This window comes from Fundulus heteroclitus, chromosome 22 (assembly GCF_011125445.2).
Source record: "Fundulus heteroclitus isolate FHET01 chromosome 22, MU-UCD_Fhet_4.1, whole genome shotgun sequence".
In the NCBI taxonomy this organism is placed as follows: domain Eukaryota; kingdom Metazoa; phylum Chordata; class Actinopteri; order Cyprinodontiformes; family Fundulidae; genus Fundulus; species Fundulus heteroclitus.
The window spans coordinates 34,067,181-34,089,683 of NC_046382.1; the positions used below are offsets into that span (position 1 = coordinate 34,067,181).

A 22,503-nucleotide genomic window follows, 5' to 3' on the forward strand; every position below is an offset into this window, starting at 1 on the left:
TAATGCCGGACCGAGCCTGACCCTCTGCAATGCCTCGCAATAAAGCGACAGTTTGGCATGATCAAAGACCACCCGTTATTAATTAAATACACAGATCTACAGCAACTTTAAGAGCCTCATATCAAAATGTTTACTCACGTCAATCAACTCTGCGGTCACGTCTGAGCCTCGGCAGGTTTAGCGTCCGCTTCAGTGAAAACCAATGTTCACACTGTATTCCCAGTGACATTCCAGTCTTTTCCCTCTAGGAATCATATTTCTTTCCACTTTTTTTCACTTGGACCTTTCTTCCTTGTTTCACTGGAAGATGCTTATAGTCGTTAGCTGCTTCCTTGTTTTAACCCCTGCTGCGCATGTGCAGTACGTACTTCCGTTAATATAAAATACAAAAGGCTTTATTTAGTAACAAAATGAGCAAAAACAAAGCATAAAACACCAAAATAACATCTAATACGCCAGCAGGATGTGGATGTGATGTGATCTTTCATAAAAACTTTGTAGGCAGCCAGAGTGAGCTACTGACGTATAAATAAAATAAAATATCAAATAACATGGCTATGCACTTTTAATGTCAAGTCATTGGTGGTGTTGGTGAAATGAGGAAAAAGTGTCAAAACTCTGCCAAACTGAACCCTATATGCCTTGTTTATGTCTTCGATGGGGTGTTTATAAAGAAATGTCATTATTTCTGCAAAGATTAACACTGCTGCATGCTAATTCAGAGTAATAACAACATTGTTATTGTTTTTCAACAGTTGCACATTGTTAATGAACTCCAAGAATAATTTCTTCCCTGCAGTGAAACTGAAACTTGATTATTAAAAAAAGCCATGTTTCTTTTCACAACCAAATCTAAGCCTCTTGTTTTAAAATAAGGGAGCTCTGCCTGTGCCAAAAGCTGATGTGTTTGTGTAGAGAAGATTTAATGAGTGTTCTCTTAAACTTCTAGTCTGAGAAAAATTCTGATGTATGAAGATGGCAAACATTAAGTTGTGGAGATGAAATCAAATTGCCCACAACAAAATCAACATGTCAAAAGTTTGCTCTTCCTTTTTCTGCCAAACACAACAGGTCCCGTTGTAGCTGTGGAGAAATTAGTGTTAACAGTACTGAGGCTCTTCTGTAGTTGGATATTTGCTCCTGTGGTGTCCCCTCAAATTTTGACTTAAAAAATTTGAAGGTTCCTAAAGCAATAATGTGAAGGAAAATATACCCCGAAGGAAGGGAAAGTATCACATGTCCTATCAAAATAAAGTACTTCTCCAGATGTGCTTCCATTCTTTATCAACACTGGGAAGTCCTACGCAGTAAAATTGAGTTTAGAGTGATATTTAGAAGTAATTTTTTCACATTCATCAGATGAAGAAAGCCTCACTAAATCCACAGATCTGATTTAGGTTATTAAATACTGAGCACTCGCCCACATATAAAAGCTGATGTGTCCTTTTTCTTTTCTTTTGTTTCCTTTAGGCATGGGACATGGTTTGTAAATAATAAAATGATATTTCTGTTTTACCCACGTTTATGGTGGTCATGAATATTGTTAATAATTTGCTCATTAAATGCTTGCATTATTTAGCTGACAAACTGGGTTTGATTATTGGAACATTTGTACTGTGTTTATTAGATGTGTGCATTAATTTAGACACTTAAATGGTAAATGGCTTGTAATTGTATAGCGCTTTAACTAGTCCGATGACCCCAAAGCGCTTTACTCTACAGTCAGTCATGCACACATTCACACCCTGACGGTGGTGAGCTATGTTAGTAGCCACAGCTGCTCTGGACCAGACTGACAGAGGCAAGGCTGCCATACATCGGCGCCACCGGACCCTTTGACCACCGGCAGCAGGCAGTCGGGTGAAGTGTTTTGCCCAAGGACACAACGACTGAGATGGTCGGAGCGGGGGATCAAACCGGAAACCCGCCAATTGCAGGAACTCCTGCGCCACTGTCGCCCCACAGATAAACACAAGTGGTGACACATTTTTGCTATTGATGTCACGTGAGGAGGCACCATCCACTTTGGAGGTTGTGACTAATTTTAAGGGTCGGCCAGTAAGCGGAGGAGAAGGTGGAGGAGGAGATAAATACTGTTAAATCCTTTGTTCTGCCTCTTTTTGATCCTGGAGCCAGCCCTGTCTGCTTGGTACCAACATGTATTGAACAAACACAGCGTTATTATATACCTGAATGTGTGCATAGCTAAGTGTGCATTTTCGTTGCATAATTTTAACCAGTGATATTCAAACAAAGAAAGCACACCCAGAGATCACTAAACTCTGCCATTTGGAAATATTAAGGTTTCTCATACAGCTAATGATGAAGGTAATTGATGATGTAAAGGAAAGATGGACTGAACCAATATGTCAGTGTATGCATCTTTCAATAGCAATAGGGTGCGTAGTTTGCTCTGTACTTAACTAAATTACTCACTTGAAAAGCTGTCAAGCCCAATGTAAAGACCACTGGTACTGGAGAAAAGTCTGGTAAAGTCCAAATGGATGCGTGTAGCATCCAATGAGCCCAAACTCCTACATTGTATGACATGTAATTTAGAAGAATCTTCAATGATTTAATGGGATTTTCCCAACAGGAATCTATGCATTCAGGTACAGCTGGCACACAAGGTTGTAAAAATATCAAAACAACTCCAAAATGATTTAAAAATGTTTTACTCTAAAATGGGCACAGTCCTATTTACAAATTTCGAAAGATCAACAGTGATAGTGGTTGTTTCCTAATCTTATCTATCCAGGCACTGACTATGGCTGCTTATGCTGCTTTATTCATGGACAAAATCCAACCAAGTCTGCTTCTGTTTCTCCACTTGATCTGAGCTTCTTATCGGTCAGCCAAAAGTTGGATTAAACTTCTTTAAATCAGCAAAACTCAAGGATTTTTCAGTTGCTATTTTTCCTTTTTACTTGCTTTGAGGAGGAGGACCAGACGGCGTTTGGTGCTGCTGCATTTTTCATGGCAACACAAGTTAATCAGTACAAGATGCCTTTATTTTCCACAATGACAGAATAGCAGGGATTGAAATGAAAATATATAGTCTTGAAATGAATGTGGAGGTAAATCCTCTATAAGGAAATTAAACAACCCAACTTTCAGGGTGCAGTTCTGCCTGCTGCACCCTGAGCCTTTCCAGCACCTTCCTTCTCCTGCCCAGCTCTGTCTCCACTCTGCCTCATCATCCACACCTGTTCAACCTTCAGTCATCCTGGACTCCTCCCCGCCGGTCCGTCGTCAACCTTTCCACGCCTGTCAGCCAGAGATTTTCCCACGTCTGTTTGTCAGAGCTTCGACTCTCCCTCGTCAGCCAGTCAGAGACTTGCACCTCCAAGAACTCTCCTTGTTGTGCTCCTGGATTTACTACAGCCCCTGCCTCTAAGTGCTCGCTGCACTCCTGGTTCTACTGCAGCCCCTGTGTCCAAAGAACTCTCTCTGCGGAGCTGCAGGTTCTCAGCGCAGCACCTGCAGCTCTCCAGCTCTCCAGCTCCCTCTCCAGTCTTCCAGCTCCTTCGTTCATCATTCACCTGCTCCATCCTGGTAACAGCCTCTGGTTTCCTTTGTTCACAACTCATCTTAATCAATAAAACTCATAAAAGGAGGCTCTGTGTGCATGGTAGTGTTCGGGTTCATCAGGACAAATCATGACAGTATGGACCGGCCAAAGATGAACCCAACCCACGCACAGAGCTTTCGTGCAGGAGTCCTTGACTAATTCCACCTGCAAGCCTCCTTATATAAACTCACTCCAGTCAGCTCCTCACCACCGGTCCGTCATCAACCTTTCCATGCCTGTCAGCCAGAGATTTTCCCACGTCTGTCTGTCAGAGTTTCGACTCTCCCTTGTCAACCAGTCAGAGACTTTCCCACGTCTGCCTGCCTGAGTTTCCCACGTCTGCCACCCCTGCACCTCCAAGAACTCTCTCCGCTGCACCTCTGGTTCTACTGCTGTCTTGCACCTCCAAGAACTCTCCTTGCTGTGCTCCTGGATTTACTCTCCTCGCTGTGCTCCTGGTTCTACTGCAGCCCCCTGCGTTCTAAGGACTCCCTCTCTGCTGGACTCCTGGTCCTACTGCAGCCCCTGCATCCAAAGAACTCATTCTGCTGAGCTGCAGGTTCGTGGCGCAGCACCTGCAGCCCTCCAGCTCCCTCTCCAGTCCTCCAGCTCCTGCATTCATCATTTACCTGCTCCATCCTGGTAACAGATTCTGGTTTCCTTCCTCCACAACTCTAACCTGACTCCGCCAGATAGATTTGCTCCGCATATCCATCTGGAAACCTTCCGTTGAAGTAATTTTGGGAAGGGGCGAAAATACTGGTTAGCTGATTGGCCTATGTTGGTGATAGACGGGCCAAATAAACCAATCAGATCAACGAAGCATATGACGTACTCGTCAACATGCTTCGTCGTCGCTCGTAACAGAGCGACGACGAAAACACAACCACAAGCCAAGCTACTCTTGCTGCTGCAGGTAAAGGTTCGTTAGCTCAGCAAAGAAATACTCTGTAATTCCGATAAAACTTGCTCGATAGCCCCGCTAACGCTAGTTTCATCGGCTGAAGCCGCCATGTTCTTTAGACTGAACTGTCGCGCTTCTGGTTGCGTCACACCTCAACCCGCCTCAAAGCCAACGCTGATTGGATGTTCGTTTGGTGAACGGCTCCAAATTTTCTTTAATGGAAAGTAGCCAGACTGATCTGCGAGTGAAACCTTGAAAGCTTGCGAGATCAGGATAGTCTCACGAGGCTACCACAACTCATCTTAATCAATAAAACTCATAAAACGAAGCTCTGTGTGCGTGGTAGTGTTCGGGTTCATCGGGACAAATCCTGACACCAACCGGTGATTCAAAACAGTGAAAAGACTCAAAGACAACTAACTAGCACCATCAACAAACAGTGATGTAAATGAGAATACACCTACTACCTGCCCTCCCTGGAACTCTCTCAGTGCAAATCCAAAAGAAAAAAAACCTTCTGCATCTAGGTGAAACAACGTGGCCAGTATTGCAAAGAAACATATCTTCAACCCCAGCACCAGGGATCAGAACAGCAGGGAACTGTAAACCCTAACAGTGGTTTATGAAACATTGGCCTGGCCTGTATTTGTATTGCACTTTATCAAGTCCGACGACCCCAAAGCGCTTTAAACTACATTACACTACATTCACCCATTCACTCACATACTGACAGTATTGAGCTACATTTGTAGCCACAGCTGCCCTGGGGAAGACTGACAGAAGTGAGGCAGCCATACAATCAGTGCCACTGGCAAAGTGAGTGTCTTTCCTAAGGATGAAACCACTGACACTGTTCGAACCGCAACCCACTGGTTACAAGACAAATTCCCTAGCTCCTGTGCCACTGTCACCTAGTGTATCCAAGTCTGAGGCCATGATTTTTGACTGGAAATAGAGGATTTTCCCCCTCTGGGTTGGGAGTCAATCTCTGTCTCAAGCAGACAACTTTAAGTTGCTGGGGAAATACTCTATTTTTGTCAAGTGCTTAAACGAATTTATTACTGAGCACCATCTTGATGTTTTATTTTTAACAGAAACAGGGTTAGATGGAAATAGTGAGACACCCACACTAATAGAGTCAACACCTTACATTTACACTTTTGAAACTGAGTGATGATTCATTAAAGTTTAAAAAGATGTTCTTCAGCAAATATAGGCGTGTCTCCATCTGATTCTCCTGCGAATTTTCAGCAAAACTTTAAAATGTAAAAAAGTAAATGTGAATCAGACATGTTTCCATCTACTGGCGTGTAGCAAATGAACCAGGTGACGCAAACCGTAATGTTGCCGTACATTGACTTTACGCTGTAATAAACAGGAAGTAGAGGTTGCTAACTAGCACAGACCACAGATGAGTATTGGTTTTCATAAAAACGTTGCTATTTGTGTGTGTTGTGAGTGTTTTCGAGCATTATTCGAACATTCAGGGAGACGGCGGCAGCGGAAACAACTGATCAGTCATGTGAGGTAAATGTTCGCTACGTCAGAATTTATTCGACAAATGTGTTTCCATCTTGTCTTTAAAACATATACTCTTTTTCGAAAAAGTCAAAAACTACCTCAAGCAAACATAAAACCTTTTTGTCAAAATTTAGCAAGTTGATTCGAATGTTGACATTACCATCAATGTTTTCTAATGCATTACATCAAAATGCACATAAAAATATTGATGCAAACACAACTTATGACTTTCAAATATCTGGCTGCCCAGGTCAAGCGCCCTGCTCGATCCATGTTTATAAACGCTTACAGGCCTCCGAAACCCAAAGCAAGCATTTTCAGTGATTTCAATGACCTTCTGTCTGTGATATGTGTGGAATTTGACTGTTTAATCATTGTGGGAAACTTCAATGTATATACTGGCAACCTACAAACAGGCAAAAGAACTATGTGATAGACTAAGAAAAACTGATTTGAATGAACATGTTTAACACGCTGTACCCAAATGGGGACATATTTTTGACTTGACCATCATTACTATGAGTCTAAACATTGTCACGGTTTTGTAACTGATGTCGCCCGATCTGATCACTTTTCTGTTATCTTTGAAAAGATAATTTCCATCGACTCCATTAGCCACAGAGATGTATTTCAAATCTTCCATTCATCAGTAAGATTATTAAAAAACGCTATTTCAAACAGTTAAATAGCTTCTTAACATTGACTGCTTTGACATCTTCCAGTCAGGTTTCTGTGCTCACCACAGTACAGAGACTGTCTTTGTCCAGGTCAATGACATCCGCATTTAAATGCAAACTGCGGAAGAACCACATTGCTGGTATTTTTGGATCTAAGCGCACCATTCGACACTGTTCCCTGGAGCAACTGGAGAACTGGGTCAGACTTTTTCTGGAGCAGTACTTGACTAGCAGTATCACTTGAAGGACAGGGACTTCTTTGTGTCATTAGGTAACTTTACATAGGAGCTGACAAAAATAGACTGCAGGGTTCCCCAAAGTTCCATCTTAAGGCCCATCCTATTTAATATCTACATGTCCGCTATAGCTCACCTTATAACAAACACGATAAGTTACCATAACTACATAGACAACACACAGTTCTACATCACAATGTCACTATTCAATTGTTGAATAGATACAGAACAAACCAATGCATGGATGTGCCATAATTTTCTTTACCTGAGTACAAACAAAACTGAAGTAATAATTTTTGGACCAACGGAGGAGCGATCAAGAATTAGCACACAGCTTCAGCGGGTAACCACTGATCAGGCCCAAATTCTGGATATTATATTGGGCCCAGACCTGAACCTCCAGAGGCACATAAAGAAAATTACAAAGTCTGTCTTTAATCACCTAAAGAACATTTCCAGGATCAAAGGACTAATGTTGAATTAATTACTGCAATAGTGTTTCACAGGTCTGCCAAAAGAGTCCAACATCGTTTAGAGCTGCCTTTGACTATTCTATTTAAACTACTGACTGGAACATCATTATTTTCAGTCTGCTGTCCAACTTTTCTTTCATTTTAGAAATTGAAAAAGGTTTTGTTTATTGCCGACTAAAGTAATATATTTTTATTTTTCTTGATTGAAGTTTAGCAAAGACATTACGTTCTTAAAACGGGGATACATACCAAACCTTTTGTGTTCCATCACACTCATAATAATCAGTTAATATTGAGGTTTCTTTACCAAAAGATCTTTTTTGCCATTTTTTTTGTAATTCAAATGTATTATTATTATTATTATTATTATTATTATTATTATTATTATTATTATTATTATTATTATTATTATTATTATTGTTGTTGTTATTATTATTATCAACTTGTCATTTATTTTTATTTTTATTGGTATTACATCATACGTACATTATGTAATAAAATGTAAAATATGTACAGAGCTGAAGTCTACTTCAGTTTCTTGGAATTGTGACAATTGTAACAGACTGCTTCCACCTTTATGTTCCTGTCAGAGCATGTTTGCATAAAGTTTCACCTTAACTTCCCCAAGTCACATGGTTCTGTAACCTGTGTTGGACAAAACTAGGATGTCATTTAAACATAATTCTGAATTTGTACCAGCTACTATTTTAAGTGAATGTTAATGTAGGCCTATTTCATGGTACTACCCAAGATGTCTTTCTCAAACAGGTTCATAGAAATGAGTGACAAAGTAAAAAACAAAACAAATTGAGTAGTTTTTGTTCTAGGGCTAAACTTGTGCTATTGGTTGCTTAGCGCCAGTGGAAAGATTAAGATATCTTTCCACTACTGTGGCACCAATAAATGGGTTCTGTATCAACTCGCTGTTCTGGGCCAGAGGTAAGAAGCAGGTTCTCACAAAGTTTTTTGGGGACTGGCATCCCATCAAAATATTGAGCCACACATGACACACTGTGTTCAAATCCCAATTTTTTCCCAAATCCCATGAGAGATCAGCTGATGTCAATCAATCAATTAATCAATCAATCAATCTGAGGCATTGCGTTGCCAAAGAACGCACATTCTTCCAAACTGCCAAGGTCCCCGCCCTGACGTGGTTTCCACAGGGCGCTGCCTTTGAACTCTATCTGTGCAAAGACAGGAGCCACGTTTGGGGAAGGAGAGGAAAAAAAAGGCATATTTCACACTTTATCTTTAAAGGGTACAGTTTGAGATCTCAAACTGTACCCTTTAAGTGGAGCATTCACAAATGCTGCTTGTGGGTGGAGACAGCATTAATAAATTAAGATATCTTGAAATTAATTATGGCATTTATGCAGCTGAACTGTCTTCCATAGCTCCAATCCCAAATATATAAAAAAATAAAATGATACATGTTCAAACCTTTACTGGATGGAGACATTTTAAGTCACAAAATTACATGTATCCAATATGCCTCCTTTGGCTGTAGAAAACCAAGATGTTTTATTTTTTATTTTTTTAATTGAACCAGTAAATAACTGTTTCCAGTAACAGTCCTGTTAGGCATGTGTACTACTTTGATATGGAAAAACCATAAAACTGAAATTAAGTTAAAAAAAAAGAAAAGAAAAAACTTACTGTAAAAAGGGGACACGATTCACTATATGTGGAGGTCAAGGGGACAGATTTATCTTGTGACCTTTCGTTGCTTTGTTAAATTATAGTTAAAAGTAGTTCTTTGCAAAACAGTCAGGGGCATATCTTTATTTCAGTGTGCTTGGTCATGTGTCAGCAGTTTGTTTGACTTGGGTCCAAGTGAGAAGTGAAATTAGAACCAGACTGTGTTTGAAATGCAGGGTTAAATAGTCTTCCCCTCACCTGTTTCCTCTGCTGGCATCACGCTTTTCTGTGGTTTCTGGCTCACCACACCAGCTTTGATATGCCTCTCTTACTTTCATCCGAAAAGATCCTGTTTTTCAGAGATACGTCTCGCCCGCAGCAGGAGATTTATTCTCTGCCAGTCATTGATTGAGTAGTATTGTACAGTCCATCCGGCCAGACTACAATATCTTGGCTAAATGCCAATCTAGCTGGTAAATCTTGCAGTGGAGATAGAAAAAATGGTCCAGCTCATTAATTATTTTTTTTTACAACGTTCTAGAATGAAAAAAAGACAGTGTGAGGTGTTTTAAAGCATTGTCACCTTAAAGGTACAGTGTAGTCTTGACCTGTCACTGTCATTTCTTCTGATCAGTTTTGTAATTTCGCTGAAAGTCCATTAACCCTAAAGAAACAGCTCTGAAGGAGGGGAATCCTGACTTTGACAAGTCCACCAGAATATGAACAAAGCAATATGTTACATGGAAGCAGCAAACATGGTGATAAATCAAAAAACTGGAAATGGCTGTTGGTGAAATTAAAGTAACCAGATACTTTGCATGGTGGATATCCCCTTCTTTAGCAACAGGAACCACTATTTCTGAAAAGTATGAACAATCTTCCTGGCGTGAATGCACACAGGGGAAAAGTTTGTTTCTCCGATTACTCAGGCAGATCTGTTATTATGGAGAATCTGCTGCCGCTGAGCAATGGGCTTATGCCGGTTAGACTAACGGCAGCACAGAGCTCTCAGCTGCAGAGATAGAGAGCGGGAAAGATGAAAAACTACCCCTTTAGGCCTAAACCCTGCCAAGTTTTTGTGAATGACTGTAGGGAGGTTGTAGAGTAGTAGGAAAATATTCACAAAAAGCACTGTGTAAAATGTTAATCAGGAGTCCAGAACAGAAGTATAGCCGGTGATTTTATGTGAGCTCTCCTCGACAGATTGAACAAATGTTTAAGAATGCATTGGTGACAATGGCTCCTAAAACTGAACTAGCTGCTGTTGAACTTGTATAGCTATTAATGTTTAACAAACTGCTGCTCATAGAGCTACTCTCTCAAATTAGACCACAGTAGAAATATCTTTTCTTTCATCAGTGAGCTGCTGGTGTCAGTTCGGGGGGGTTCAGACCTTTTCTTTCTGAGGCTGTTATCTAAAGTAATTTTCTGGCCAGACTCCTGGCTAGATTTCTGGCTTTTCTCCTAAACATAGTGTAATGTTTCAACACGTCGTACCATTATTTTCTATTTAATTATCTTTGAAATCTCAGAAACAGCTGACAATCAGGTCTTTGTATATTTCTTGCCACTTGTCTTATGGCACCAGATCATGCAGGGTGGACTTTAATTGCAACATAAGAGCCTGCCAGTGGAGTCCCACCCGGGAGTTTCTGCAGCCAAGTTTTCATGCACCCTGTAACATGTTATCTTGACAAAGTGGAAACTTTTCCTTGATGATTGTGTAATGCAGAAACAACCCCAGGTTGCAAAATCCCCCTCAAAATCGCTGTTTGTGTGTGACATAGTGATTTAATATGTATCTATATCAGTATTAGCATGCTTAAACAAACTAACCATAGCCTTTCATTGTTGATTTTATTGTGTCATAAAGAAAATATGAGCAGTTGAGTTTCAGTTTCCAGAGTACAGAGGCAGTCAGTAAAAGTGCTGATAAATATGCCTTCAGAAGCAAACTAAGTGGTTAACCAGTTACAACAGCAAAACATCCCTTGGGCCTCTGAGCAATATGTTTCAGTTGCATTTTTTGATCTACATCATATCCACCCAGAATTCCACTTGTTAAAACTGTCGTGATGACGAGAAACCAGTTGTAGTTGTACATTGTATCCAGACTAATTAAGCATGAGCCAGTACATTTGTCCGGTTGGCTGGCCGCTTTTATGATCCAAAAAATCTCCCACCGTTAAGCGGTCGGGTTCGACTTTTCCGTTTTCTTTTTGAACTAGCATTTCGTTGGCTCTCCCTCACGAGGCTCTCGTGCTAAACTTTGAGCAGATGTGCCTACCTGACACAAGCTGGGCTAAGCGTCATTTGTCTATTTTAAAAACCTTGATGTTTGAGAGCAACATAAAACGGTCAGTAAAGTTCCTGTCTTAAAGACAACCTCACGGTCAACTAACCTAACGCGCTAGCTGTTATTAGCCTGACGCATACTATGGTACCAGTTAAACCCTGTAAAACCCAAATATAGAAAAACAAAAAAATACATTTTCAACCACTCAGATGTTGATGTAGGAGGCCTTTGAGGCTGGAAATGAAGTGTTTTAAAAAATGTTATGTTTTCGTAAGATTTTACAGAAATGTTGTAATATTGCAACATTGGGCTAAATGGGGAGCAGAATTTCCTGTGCTCATTGTCTGAACAACAATACAGCACTACGGACTCATTTGCAGGGTTTTGCTTTTGTCCCAGAACAGTATAACATGAAAAATAATCTTAGTCATGTAGCTATGAACAGTTTTTTTAATTAATTCCAGCAAAGAGAACGTTTTATTTACGATAGTCCCAAAAACAGTTCCTGTCCTCTGAAAAACAGGCAAACATCACACTTGCTGCACTGGGTATTCGTATACCCTTTACTGCAATGTCTGCAGTGTCCTCTCTTGACCTTCATGGGGAAATTTCTAGTGAGGTCCTTCCGCACATCAAGTGGAAAAATGCACATGATTTCTTGGAGAGACAATTTGGACTCCCATCATCTGAGGATGGTCTCTTCCTAGCAGTCAAAACATGGCAAATAGCAGAAGTAGATTCTTACCAGGATGAGAGAGGATGCTAGCTTTCTCATGTTTAGCATCTCCTTCTTTGGCATCGCGAGAGCCTGACAGTGCCGTTTGTAGAGGAGCCAGGCGTTAACCACAGCGAGGGTGATGGTGTGCCAGAAGATGTACATGCAACGCCGGGATTTCAGGGTGAACTTATATTTTGCTGTAAATGAGTCCAACAAATCCACACCTCCCATGTATTTGTTGTAGGTAGCCACAATGTGAGGTCTTTCAACGTCAATGTAGGTTTTGGTGGCTTTGTCCCAGCACTGAATCTCCTGCACAGGTTCTGGTCCAGTGAAGGATGACACAAGTGTGACTGCCCTGTTGTCATACCATTTCACAGCGCAGATGTTGTGTGTCCCCTCCACTCTGTGGTCAAAGCTTCCTCTACCCTTCTTCTTCAAGCTCTTCTCATCTTCAAGGTTGCAGTTGGGGAGCTGCACCTGCCTGGCTATACCCACATAATGGATTCCATGCTCAAGGAGCTTCACTGCCAGTGGAACAGAGGTGAAGTAGTTGTCTGCGTAGATCTTGTAGTTATGACCCTTTGGAAGTGTGGACATCACCTGACAATCCAAGTTCAGATTTGACGCGTATTCTATTCTTGCTGCCCAGGTAAACGTCAAAGTCAAGCATCATGCCAGAGATTCCAGCTCTCACCCATACTTTGAACCCCCATGGGTGTAGCTTGCCTCGCATATACTGCTTGATGCTGCTGAACTTCCCCTTTAAAGGAATCATCATTTCATCCACAGAATTGTGCTCTTCTGGTACCACCTGCAGGCATTCCTCCCTGAATGATTCAAGCCATGGTCTGACTTTACAGAGTTTGTCCCTTTGTCTCTGTTACTTCAGTGCAAAGTGTTTACACATTGCACTTAAGTAACCTATTCACACATTTCACTGGTCACACAATACTGTATGGCCGACCAATTGTAAACTCTGATTATCATCAGAATAGGAATGCAAGTAGCCTCCAATTTATGTAAAAAAATTATGTAATTCTGCAACAGTGGGTCTTACAGGGGCTGCACCCTTGCTTCGAGCTACATTGTGCAACGCTCCTCTCACTTCCTCATGCACCTCCTGCGAGCCACCAGACAACTACAGTCAGGATTCCCCCATTTTCTGTGGGAAACCCTGGAAAGATTGAACCCCTCCTACACCATGGAAACGAGAAGGGATGGGTGAGCAGACACCAATGCAGCGTGCTGAAACCTTTTTGCTATCCCGTCTCAGTGAGTGGAGACTGAAACACGAGGGGAAATAAGTAGGCATGCATACGCAAATGATCACACATTTCAATTGATCGTATGATTAAAATCTTTCGTGGGATTAGTTGATATATTGATTAAAGTGACAGGCCTACTCACCACATTATTCTCAGCTACACAGGTTACTTGGATTTGAAATAGAATGTCATTTTAAGATGTCACAGAAGGTGTATTGTGGACTCAGACCTCATTATTTTTGCAGGAGCTGCAGGACTGGCAGAAAATAACAGTCTCTGGTAACTGTCACGATTGGTTTGTTTAGTAATGTTGGAGAAATGCTTAGTGGCTGAAGTACATCATTTTCACTTGGAGTGCTGGACGTCTTTCTTTTGATATTATTTCCATACTTAATTGTAGCTGCTTTGGATGCACAATCATTTTTGAATCCATTAAGAACAGTTTATTTGGTAAGAAACATTATTTGAATAACGTTGTTGTTAGAAACCCAGCATGTAAAGGATACCTGAAAAAGATCAGAAACCTTCACACAAACCTGTAGAAACGGGAAAACAAACACAGAAACGCATACAGTGCATTAAAACACGCGCCGGCACCTGGAGGCGGCGAGAGTAAAAGGTAAAGAGAGAGTTGCGGCAGGATGTTTGACATCTATACTTACCAGCTTCCTGTGAATGTAAACATGCAGCATGTATGCCTCTTTGATTTTTTTTAAGCATCACTTTATCTTGAAGTGTTTATATGAACATTTGATGTTTAGAAGTGCACACTCAGAACATTTAAGGATTGATGCCATTTCCTCATGTGAGCTTAAAGGTTTTCTTCCAGATAAAACAGAATTTCCTTTGAAATGATATGGTCAGGTGACATGCGCATTGAAGCAAATAAGCATGCAAACAAAAAAAAATACAATCTCTGTAGCTTTGGGCTTTATTAGCCCTCCTTGTTTATAAATCTGAGCCGGTAAACAACTGGTTGGAAGTTGACCAAATAACTTGTTGGGGATTCTTTGTGGTTTTCTTTTTGTGGTGATAATTAACACTGTTTATATGATATGCTGTAATTCATTGTAAAAAGCAGAATAAACATAAAAAGTTACTTTGTTTCATAAACCCACCTTCAATGCATATATTCTCTAATAAAAATCATCAACTAACATTTAAGAATACGTACATCTCAAAGCCAGGTATAGCAGAGATTTACATTAGATTTGTCAATCTAATTAGCAGACTGACAGTAAGAGTGGGGTAATTGTTGCTTATTAAAAAAAAGATCCAACCACGGTTTTGCATCACAATGGCTTCACAGGCAGAAAATTGCTGTTGAGAGTAGTACACCTCTTTTCTAGATCATCAAGAACTTCAAGGTGGGAGGTTTGTTGGCAGTGAGCCAGGTGAGCCTCTGCCTTTGCCTTTATGTCACACCTAAATATTTTATATGATCAAACAACCTTTAAAAAACTTAGTATAACCTTAGTATATTCAAACTGCATTCAAATAATGATTTCTATTTTAATGGCAAAGAAGATTACCTATGTTTTAAGGCCCTAGTCACACCCTGGCCTGATCGCTGTGTGACTTGTAGCATCAAGAAATCAGTTGATAAAGCGTGTAAGTTCTCATGGAGTTGTGGATTCCTCAGGCTTAAATGCAACTGAGATGCAGTGACAGGACAATAATCCGGCTGGTTATGCCCCTAAAAACTAAAATGTGGCTGAAGTAAAATGATTCCTCGAAGAAGACTGAGCCAAAATTTCTCCACAGCAATGTAACAGATGCATGGCCACTTACCATAAACACTTGATAGTAGTTGCTAATGAGGGTGGACAACAAATTATGAGATTTAGGGGTTTGGTTTTACCTTAGTAAATTAAATCATAATCTAAAAACAGCTTTTTGGCGGATTTTTGCAAAAGTCAGATTGCCTCTGATTTAAGCCTTTTTAAGGTTCTTACTGCAAGGCACCAGTGCTACTAACTGTGCCACTGTGGTGCCCCAGAGTACAGCTGTGTGGAAAACTAACTTTGCTTCTTACAGATTTGACAGCTTATCACTGGTTATTAAGAAGTATGGCTAACTCTATAAAAGCAGGAAGTTTGCAGTTTGCTTATCTGGAGTATACTGGCATCAGTTTATAAAACACCTAAATACAGTATCTGTAGGTGCATTTAAGAAGGTTTTTTATGTTTCTTAAAGCTGGGAACATGGCTAGAGTTATATTGTAATTTGACCCTGTAAAACTTTTTCCCCTTACTAATGTAATGTAATGCTTTCTTTTGCAGAGAATGGCGGGACGACAACAACGAGATATGGTCCCTCTAAACCTGATGCCACACATCCAGCAGGAGCCTGTTGCCATGCTCTGTGTCGGCCTCTTGCTCCTCCTGATTGGACGAATAATGTACTTGCAAGGCAGTACAAACAGCCATGACCACTCTCAGGTTTAGCCTTGGGAAAACCCAGCAGACGTAGCATTTTCTTGATTATGTTCTGAACATATATCAAATTTTTACTTTTTTTTATGTATATATATATATATATGGACTTAATTCGCTTGTTCCTTCCCCCTTTGAACCATTTTTTTTTTCTTTGAGGAAGGAACTCTAAAATGTTCATATGTTTGATTTTCCTTAATGGCCTACAAGCCTCCATTCTTCTACCAAAGAGGTGAGATGACTGCTTCTCGAGCGAAGCCAGTCATTTCAGCTGAAAAATTATGCCTGTGGAAATTCAAACGTGCCTTATATGGTTTGTTGTTTACTTTGTTTTGATTGATTTAGGCTTTGCTCTTTTTGTAACTATTGTACAAAGATTATGTGCTTCTGCGGCAATTGTGCTCTGTGACCCAGGGTCATTTTAGTGCATGGGTCTAGAATCTGTTTCTCTCTTTTTTTCACCTTTGATGTATTTAAAATAGAACTGTGGGTACAAAGTCAAAATCCACCTGATTCATAAACTTAAAAAAAAAAAACACGATGCCACATGGTGTTGCAAAATTACTGTCATTTTAGATTTTATTTGCACAAAGCATGTCTTTCCATGCCAACCTTGCAAAGTGATAAAAAAAACAATAAAACATTAGCATTTTTAGTCAGAAAGGTGAACTATTGTGACCACCCAATAACATTGACTTTAGATATAATAAGATATGTTTCGCTACTTGATGCTACTATAATGAGATGTAAAGCTGTCGTTCTTCTGCAGGCTGTCATGCCATTCAAAAATGTGTAAACTGGATTATAGGATGCAATAATGATTCAATGAGCATTTTTTTTAAAAAAAGATTCTCTACTAGTTTTTCAGATTTCTTGAATTCAGATTATTTTTATCTTGAACATTGCAAAAAATATATTTTATTAATGTATATCATGGCATAAACATCTTAAGCAACTGTTATGATTTAGTTTTAGCATCAAATTTATATGCATTACTTCGTACAAAAACGGCAATAAAAAATCTATTTTCTATTCAGCATAAAACAAGGATTTTGCACCTTTTGAACTATAATCCACAGCTCGGTCACCCCCTAGCTAAAGCAATAACTTTTACCAAACTGCCTAAGAAGCAGTGATGTCGATGAGTAATCTAACAATTAAAATCAAGTCAGTAAATAAAACTAGTGAGTAGGGTCATTTCTTGCTTTGCTGTTTATTAACCTATAAACTTTGGCATTGCTCAGCATTAAGTGATAAAGTTTTATGGTCTTCCAGCATCTGGTTTTCTCGTTAGCAGCCAGGGTGAAAGTTACCAGCAAGTTTTGGTTAGTTGACAATTTTCCTTTTATTAGAACAGTAATTCAAGTCCGCCGATGCCTGCCAGGTCAATAAACTCTGAGGTTTCTGGATAGCAACCAACCACAGTTGATGCAGTAAAAGGACTTTTTTTTTAAGTGGTTAACAGTAACATAGACAATATGAACATTAAAAAAAGCTGTGCAGATTAAAACTGTTCTGCTGTCATGAAAAAACATCATTGTTTAGTTTTAAATTTTGATTATTGGTGTAAAAAAAATATTTTGGTGGAAAATATGTCTTTTCCATTTTGATTTTCACTCTCCGCATAGTATTTGTTGATCAGTCTTTATAAAGTCTCATTTTTAGGTTTAACAAAGTAAACAAATTTAAATCTACCAGCAGCTGTGATTAATTTGACCACAGTTGTTAATGGCCCTGGGCTGGTTAACGGTCTTAAAGTGTACCAAAGTCTTAAAAAGTCAGCTCCAAAATTTTCCATCATAAAAGCTTCTTCTGGTTTTAGTTCTGTTTAATAAGATGCTAACAGAAACTGTCAGGAGGCCAGAGGTTTAATCGCCTTTCAGGAGCAAACAGTGATGCGGGGCAATCCCTGCCCCACCTGTTGCGATGTACTTCTGTCAGGTGGTTAAATAAAGGCCACTGCCAGGGTTCTCGCAGTCTGGAAAACTATGGAATTTGATTTCATAATTTTCTTGGTCTGTATAAGTACAGAAAATAATAGTATGAAAGTATCCAGACTTTGTTTCCTATTATTGTCCAGATGTTTCTTTCCATCCTGTCTTCCCGACTTTTTCACTTAATTTCTTTCTTCCTTTCTGTTTTTCTTTTTTCCTTTCTGTCCTTCCTTTCCACCCCCATCTTCCCAAGCTTCTTTTCTTTTTGTCCTTCTGTCTTTCCAACTTTCATTATTTTCCTTCTTTTCTTCATTAATTATATCTTTCTGGCCTTTCTTTCTTTCTCGTTTACTTCCCACCAATATTACCACGCTTACTTTCTGTCATTTCTTCCTTGCCTCCTCTGTTTCATGCCTCTTCCCTTTTTTCCTTTCCTTCTGTCCATCCTATTTTTCCTATTTTTAACCCTTTCATTCTGTCCAGTAGACATATAATGACCGTAGATTTATTGTGAGACGTTATACTTTTAAAAATGAGTCTTAAATTGAATAAGAACAATTTCTTGGCAATGGATGTACCAGCCTCGAGTATGGATATGAAACATATGTAGGAACTGCACTTTTATGTTAAGAACAAAATGCGTTACAATATTTTAGGTCATGCAAAATCGAACAGTTATGCTGTGGAAACAATAACTCTTATTATTTGAGTAAAATAACATGATACTGTGAATCTGTGGTATTTTCGCTCAAAAGTATCATACCATGAGCCTCCCATACCAGCCCAAGCCAAGATGTTAAATAACAGTAAAATATCGCTCTCTTTAGCTTCACCAGCTTCACATTCAGATAATGAAACAGCATCAAACACCTGCTGCTGAGTAGTTATGGGATTCTAATGAAGAGCTACTCAAGACCAGCATTTGTATAACAGAAGTCATATTTTTCAAAAGCCCGTTGATACACTGTTAACCACGACCAAAGTGTGCATGAGCCATGCTTTGAATGTTTTTTTTTCAGTTGAAAGCCGTTTTCATTTATTTTTCTAATTTCTTTGATCACAGTGTCAAAAACATACCTGAAAGCAGTTTGGCTAATATAAAAAAGGTTACGTGTCATAAATAAAACTGTTTCTCCATCAAAAAGCTTTAGTTTCAAACGTTCTCTTACTGTAATTTGTTAGAATGTCCCACCAATGTAAGTTGAAAAGCTTTGAGCTACAGAATCACCAGTAGTAATGATAAAAAAGCTGTTTTATGTTCTTTAAGTAGCTCGTCTGACAAATTTTAAATGACAATGAAATATCAGCTTACACATGAAAAACATTATCAGTTAGCTAAATCCCCTTTGTGCCCCATTATAGTCTGACTGAGACAATGTTTTTTTTATCAAATAGGCTTCTTATTAGATACCGCAAAACAAAATAAATCACTCAGTAATCACAACAATTTCGTTCTGTACGCACTCTGTGCATACAAAATGACAAATAAAGCTGTCTAAGTCTAAAAGCTACCAGCATTTTTCAATATTAATTCTTAAAAAAAAAATCTAAACTTCTTGCCTGATTCGATCTAAATATAGTCTTGACATCCATATATCACACTAATTTCTTTTTTTCTTGTATCATCTTATGTTGGAGAGATGCGTTCTTTGCCATGTATCTCTTCAATTAGTTGAAGCATTTTTTTTTCTCCCTTTAGGAAATGCGCAAAGCTTGTGTTCCTTCCTTTTTACCAGTGTTTTGCTGCTTTGCTTCTCCTTCACTGTGACACTGAGAGCGCTGTGACTGCATGATGATTTCTGGTATTCTGCCATGTGAAACCTACAACCTCATTTTGAAATACTGTGTTACGGCCGGCGTGTGAGAGGGGACCATTTCAGAAACCGAAAGATTTACTGCTTTCTGAAACTGATATGGAAACCTTGTAATGATCATATTGTTCGCATGTCTTCTGAAGGTGTTTCAGCACAGAAACACTTGTGTACGTGTAAGTGTGTGTGAACTTCAGGGTTTTATTGACTTGCATCAAGCACTGCTGGAATGACTGTGTTAAATTGCGTTGCCCATTTTGGTATATTTTGGCTATAGATCATTTGAAAGCCACAGCCTTTTGCAGATAGACAAATGTTGACATGCAGGAATGAAACATGTTATTTCACTGAAAATGTCACACAGATAAAATCACAGAAAACTTATGGGACCCACAGAGACACTGCAGTGCACTGTGCTTTTACTGAAAATGTTGTAAATACTTCAATGGAAAGTTAAATGTTCAGGAGCCAGAACAGAGTGACTCCAGATGACCCAGTACAAGTGTAGCAACCAGTACTTTTTGTTTATATTGTAAACTATTATAGAAATTCAATTGCTTCCAATTTCTGTCCTGAAAACAATGCTTTTACAACTTTGTACAATAAAAGGATGAAATCATGTTGTTGTTTGATATGATCATTTTTCACCAAATAAAATTGTATTTTAAAAGACGCTTATTCTATTGTGATAATACTTGTGCGCAAAGCCACCCTTGTTTTATTGAAAAATCTCAACCAGAAAGTGCTGTGTGCAGCTGCACATAAAAATACTGCACTTTAGATAGGGATGTCCTGATCTTCTCCTAAGTGACAACCTGTTTGTGAGAATGCGGCTTTCAAAACTGTCCATTTTGTTTTTCACTGTGAAGGTGAGATCGTAATGACTGCTGCACACCAACAGCTGTCGGTAAAGTGGAAGAGCTGCACTACTCAAACAGTTGTCAATGAATTTGACAGCATTTAACGCATAAGCATTTATTACACTGAAAGATTTTATGGGCCAAATTATCAAGAAGTCATAGAAAATTATTAGGTAAAAAAAAGGTTAGCTTTCCACTTGAGCTAACAGCTGATGAACACTTTGTAAAGGCTTTGGTGTGTAAAAAAATAATAATAATTCCTATGCAGCTGTGTCCGAACTTGATCTTAGCTTATGGGTGTCCTGCAAAAAAAAATCCATACAGGTGTCATGGGTTGTTAGGTTAATACAGGACCAAAGTGCATACAGGAACTTGAGAACAGCATACTGAAAAGAAAGATTTATTAATAATAATAAAAACAAAAATTCACAGCCAGGCATGAGGAGAACAGGACATGGTGCATGGACAGAAAACTGGGGGAGTAACAGAGTAACAGTCAAACAGTACAATTAAAGAATCCAGCAAAAAAGAAAAAGTGAACAGATGAGAACTGAGCGACAAGTGGGGAATGACATTGAATGCAGGTGATCATCAGGAGATAATGTGAAAAGACTTCGGCAGATGGAGCGCTGTGAGACCGAGGAAGAGAATTAACATGAATAGAGCTGAACTGAGATACAAATAAACTATCAAACCAAGGAGGAAACCTGACACAGATATAACTGACAATAACATCCAATAAACAAAGTATAGAAAACAAAAATGGACTAAGAGACACAAAGGACTGAACCAATAAGGCAACACCTAAAATAACATAACAGAAGTACAGGAAATCAGAGAATGAAGAGAAATCCAAAAACCCTGCACCCAGTGGATCAAGACAACAGGATAAAATAAATGTCATTTTCAAAAAATAAATAGTTGTTGCAATGTTCAGTTGGGCACACTTACAATACTAAAGGTAAACATATTTTAATGCACTTTAAGGATACTGGATTTTCAACCAAATAACTTAATTGCTTTTTTACTGCAAATATGTAATCTGAAAAAAGCAAAGCATATATAGCCAACTGCATTTTATTCAAAAATCCTATATAACCCCCAAAGGGAAATTAGATTTTAAATTAATCTTGATCAGTTTTTAATAAGTTTGTAACTTTATTCATGAAATAAAGGATCTTCAAATAAATAATTTCGGTGTTCAGACTGTTATAAAAGCTTTTTCTAGGCAACATGAGGACAATTTTCCCTTTTATTTGAGTAACTCTAGCTTTCGTTTTTATTTTCATCTTTCACTTGTCATTTTCTCTGTGTACGTGTTTGTGTGTGTCAGTGGAAAGTACGGTACTTGGCACACATGCCTGGACAATTACGTAATCTCCACAAAGACACGCACAAGCACAACTCATTAACATTCATAACACACACAGACACAAAGGCAGCTCCTGACAACTACACTATGTGGATTCCTCCACCTGTAGAGACAGAAGGAGCCTTTTAACCCTTTGTGGTTTTAAGGTGAAATCAAAACAAATCCACCAGAGAGCTAAATGAGCAAAATTGTTTTTTTTTATCTGCTCATCACTTTTCCATGGCTGTGAGGCAGTTTTTAATCACAATCCTTGATATCAATGTTATATCATTATGGTTACAACGCTAATGGTGTTGAAATGATATAAATTCTCTCACAAGGACTGTGAAGAAAATTAGGAGCGTGACAAGTTCTTGTGGATTTTAAGAACCACAATATTTGTCATGCAAGTGAAGTCTGTCAGTGTATTTCAGGCCCTGTGCCTGTACAGATCTGCATGGCAACATTTTAATGACTGTGCACAAGACACTGGTAGGATAACTAAAGACGGTGTCATTACCCCGTCACATCAATAGTACAACAAATGTTCTATGAAACTCAATAAGATGTGGATAAATACAAAAACTCCCTGATTGATTTATACTGATTGCAATCATACTAAATGTGTCAGGGCTTCCCCATACAGGCTGATAACATTTTTCCTGTCTACACAACAATGGAGACCGAATAATTCAACCCTGACCTCCCTTTTTAAATTGTACCATTTCCATAGAAAGTGTGCTGTTGTGTAAAAAAAAAAAAAGGAAATTCAATACAATCATACACAAATATTCTAAGTCTATACAT

At 39.0% G+C, this 22,503-nt stretch overlaps 1 protein-coding gene across 3 annotated transcripts in view; it reads left to right on the top strand.

Annotated features, from left to right (window-relative positions):
• The window catches only part of LOC105937213 (bcl-2-like protein 11), a 44,561-nt gene extending 24,436 nt beyond the window's left edge, over positions 1–20,125 (top strand). For 2 of the 3 annotated variants that reach the window (XM_012878410.3, XM_036126805.1), the window contains one exon: positions 15,588–20,125. In XM_012878410.3, the coding sequence (XP_012733864.2) occupies positions 15,588–15,752 (165 nt within the window). In that variant the 3' untranslated portion in view covers positions 15,753–20,125. Of the gene's footprint in view, positions 1–1,470; positions 1,588–15,587 lie in introns of those variants that run through there. The other variant, XM_036126806.1, reaches the window with a different exon arrangement.
• The last annotated feature ends 2,378 nt before the right edge of the window (positions 20,126–22,503 follow it).